The sequence below is a fragment of the Lactuca serriola genome, chromosome 5 (assembly GCF_051521515.1).
Source record: "Lactuca serriola cultivar US96UC23 chromosome 5, Lser_US96UC23_V15, whole genome shotgun sequence".
NCBI classification, from domain to species: Eukaryota; Viridiplantae; Streptophyta; class Magnoliopsida; order Asterales; family Asteraceae; genus Lactuca; species Lactuca serriola.
The window spans coordinates 203,143,671-203,145,828 of NC_136412.1; the positions used below are offsets into that span (position 1 = coordinate 203,143,671).

Consider the following 2,158-nt stretch of genomic DNA (forward strand, 5'->3'; position numbering starts at 1 on the left):
ATAGTGGTTGAACGTTAATTTTAGGGTTTTAGAACTCTGAGAGTACGCTGGGCGTACCTCTAGTACGCTGGGCGTACTCACCCTTGCACCCGCGTCACTTACTCCATTACGTTGGGCGTAATCCCAGCTTACGCTGGGCATACTCAACATGTCCCCAAATTTCATATTTGGCCCTCCTTTTCCACTTTTCCCACAAAAGGACCAAATTACCCTTCCTCTTAAATCCCGAGGACTCACAATAAAGTATTCTTAGGAACGGGGCGTTACAGTTATGAGAGGTTGAAGCTAGTTGGATTAGACCCAATGGATCCTATATTTTTGGCAGCCTTTCATCTTTTTGGAATGTCCATGAATATGAGAGAGGCATGGATGACATTGCCACCGATACCTGAGGTCTTAAAAGGGTGGATAAAGATGACTAGCACCACATTAGGGATGTTTAAGTAGTCTTTACGCTTATGTTTTTTCTTTTATTTAGAAGAATTATGTGTTTCTTGAACTTATGTTTGACATTATTTTTTTGCTATCAGTTGAATGACTATGTACTTATTTGACACAAATATTCCTAGTATTGAGATTATATGCTTATTTGAAACAAAATGTGTGCTTTGAATATGATACAAATGCTTATGTATTTTGCTTTAGCATATTTGGATTTAACAAGTGTTGATGGTTTAACAGGTTCACAATGGATTACGATAAAAAGTTGCTCCTCCTAATTATGATGAATTTGTATCTTCGCTTTTTTTTTGGAGAAGTGTTTTGAAAAGAATGTGAGATAATACCTGAAAAACATCTGGGCATCAATTCACATTAGAGTTATTACAAGGAACTAATAACCAATGCATTGAGCTCTTACGTATGTCACGTGATTCTTATGTTCGGCTTTGCACACATTTTAGAGTAAAAAGTTGGTTAAAGGATAGGAAACATATATCGGTTGAAGAGAAGATGGTGATGTTCTTGATTATGATTGGTCACAATCAACGTTATGTAATCATAAAACGTAGATTTCAACACTCAAAACAAACGATTCATAATTATGTTTATGAAGTATTGGATAAAATGATGGTGTTCGCAAATGATATAATAGTACCAACTTCCTTTAATCCAAATCCAAACATTCAGGGACATAATAGGAGGTTACGATGGATTTTCAAAGGAGCGGTTGGTGCACTTGATGGAACTTTGGTACATGCTATTATCCCTCTCGACAAACAACAATTGTATAGAGGAAGGGGAAAAGGTGATTGTTATCGAAACGTATTGACAATATGCGACTTCAATATGATTTTTACGTTTTTTTGGGCTGGTTGGGAAGGGATAGCACATGATTCAAGAATATTATCTGAAGCTTAACAGATCGAGATGCACCATTCCCATTTACACCGTCGGGTTTGTTTACATTTTCATTTTAATATTTCTACTTTTTTTTAAATTAATTATTTCCTTATATTAACATATAAGTATTATCTTTGTGATGTTGCGTATACACACAACCGAGGATTTATGGCTCCTTATCGTAATGTACAGTATTGGCTTAGAGATTTTATCGAAGATATGCATTAACCAATAAAGAAAAATTTAATCACTCACATGCAAAACTTTGAAATGTCATTGAACGTGCTTTTGGTGTCTTGAAAGCATGTTTCCCTATATTGAAGAGAATGGATCCATTTCCATTGGTTACACAAAGAAACATCGTCATTGCATGTTTTGTGCTTCATAATTATATAAGAAAAAAGGGATTAAGTGATGAGTATTTTTCTCAATATAATCAAGTCAATATATCACTTCAAAGCAACAATGTACAAGATGATGATGATGATGATGAGGAGGAGGAGGAGGAGGAGGAGGATGACGTGGATGAGGTACAACCACACGAAAGTGCAAGAGACCGGGAATATATGGTTCATCTACGAGATCAAATTGCTGACCAGTTAATGCGAAATGTAGAATGAATGATTTCATAAAAAATATGTTAGTTTTGTGAATTTAGTTTTAATATTGTAAGAGAATCATCAAAACAGTCCTTTATGTTTTTAAAAATATCAACATTAATAAGTAAGCAACCTTCCGGTTTGAATCGAAATATATATAGTTTATCTAATGTTTTAAAAAGTATTATATGTTTGAAACTGTCTAAAATTGTTATTTG

At 34.4% G+C, this 2,158-nt stretch overlaps 1 protein-coding gene across 1 annotated transcript; it reads left to right on the top strand.

The window, feature by feature from the left end:
• The first annotated feature begins 861 nt into the window (after window positions 1-861).
• LOC145050098 (uncharacterized) lies at window positions 862-1,359 on the top strand. Its single transcript, XM_078998404.1, has one exon. It carries the CDS (start codon window positions 862-864, stop codon window positions 1,357-1,359), a length of 498 nt encoding a protein of 165 aa, XP_078854530.1.
• Window positions 1,360-2,158: the final 799 nt, after the last annotated feature.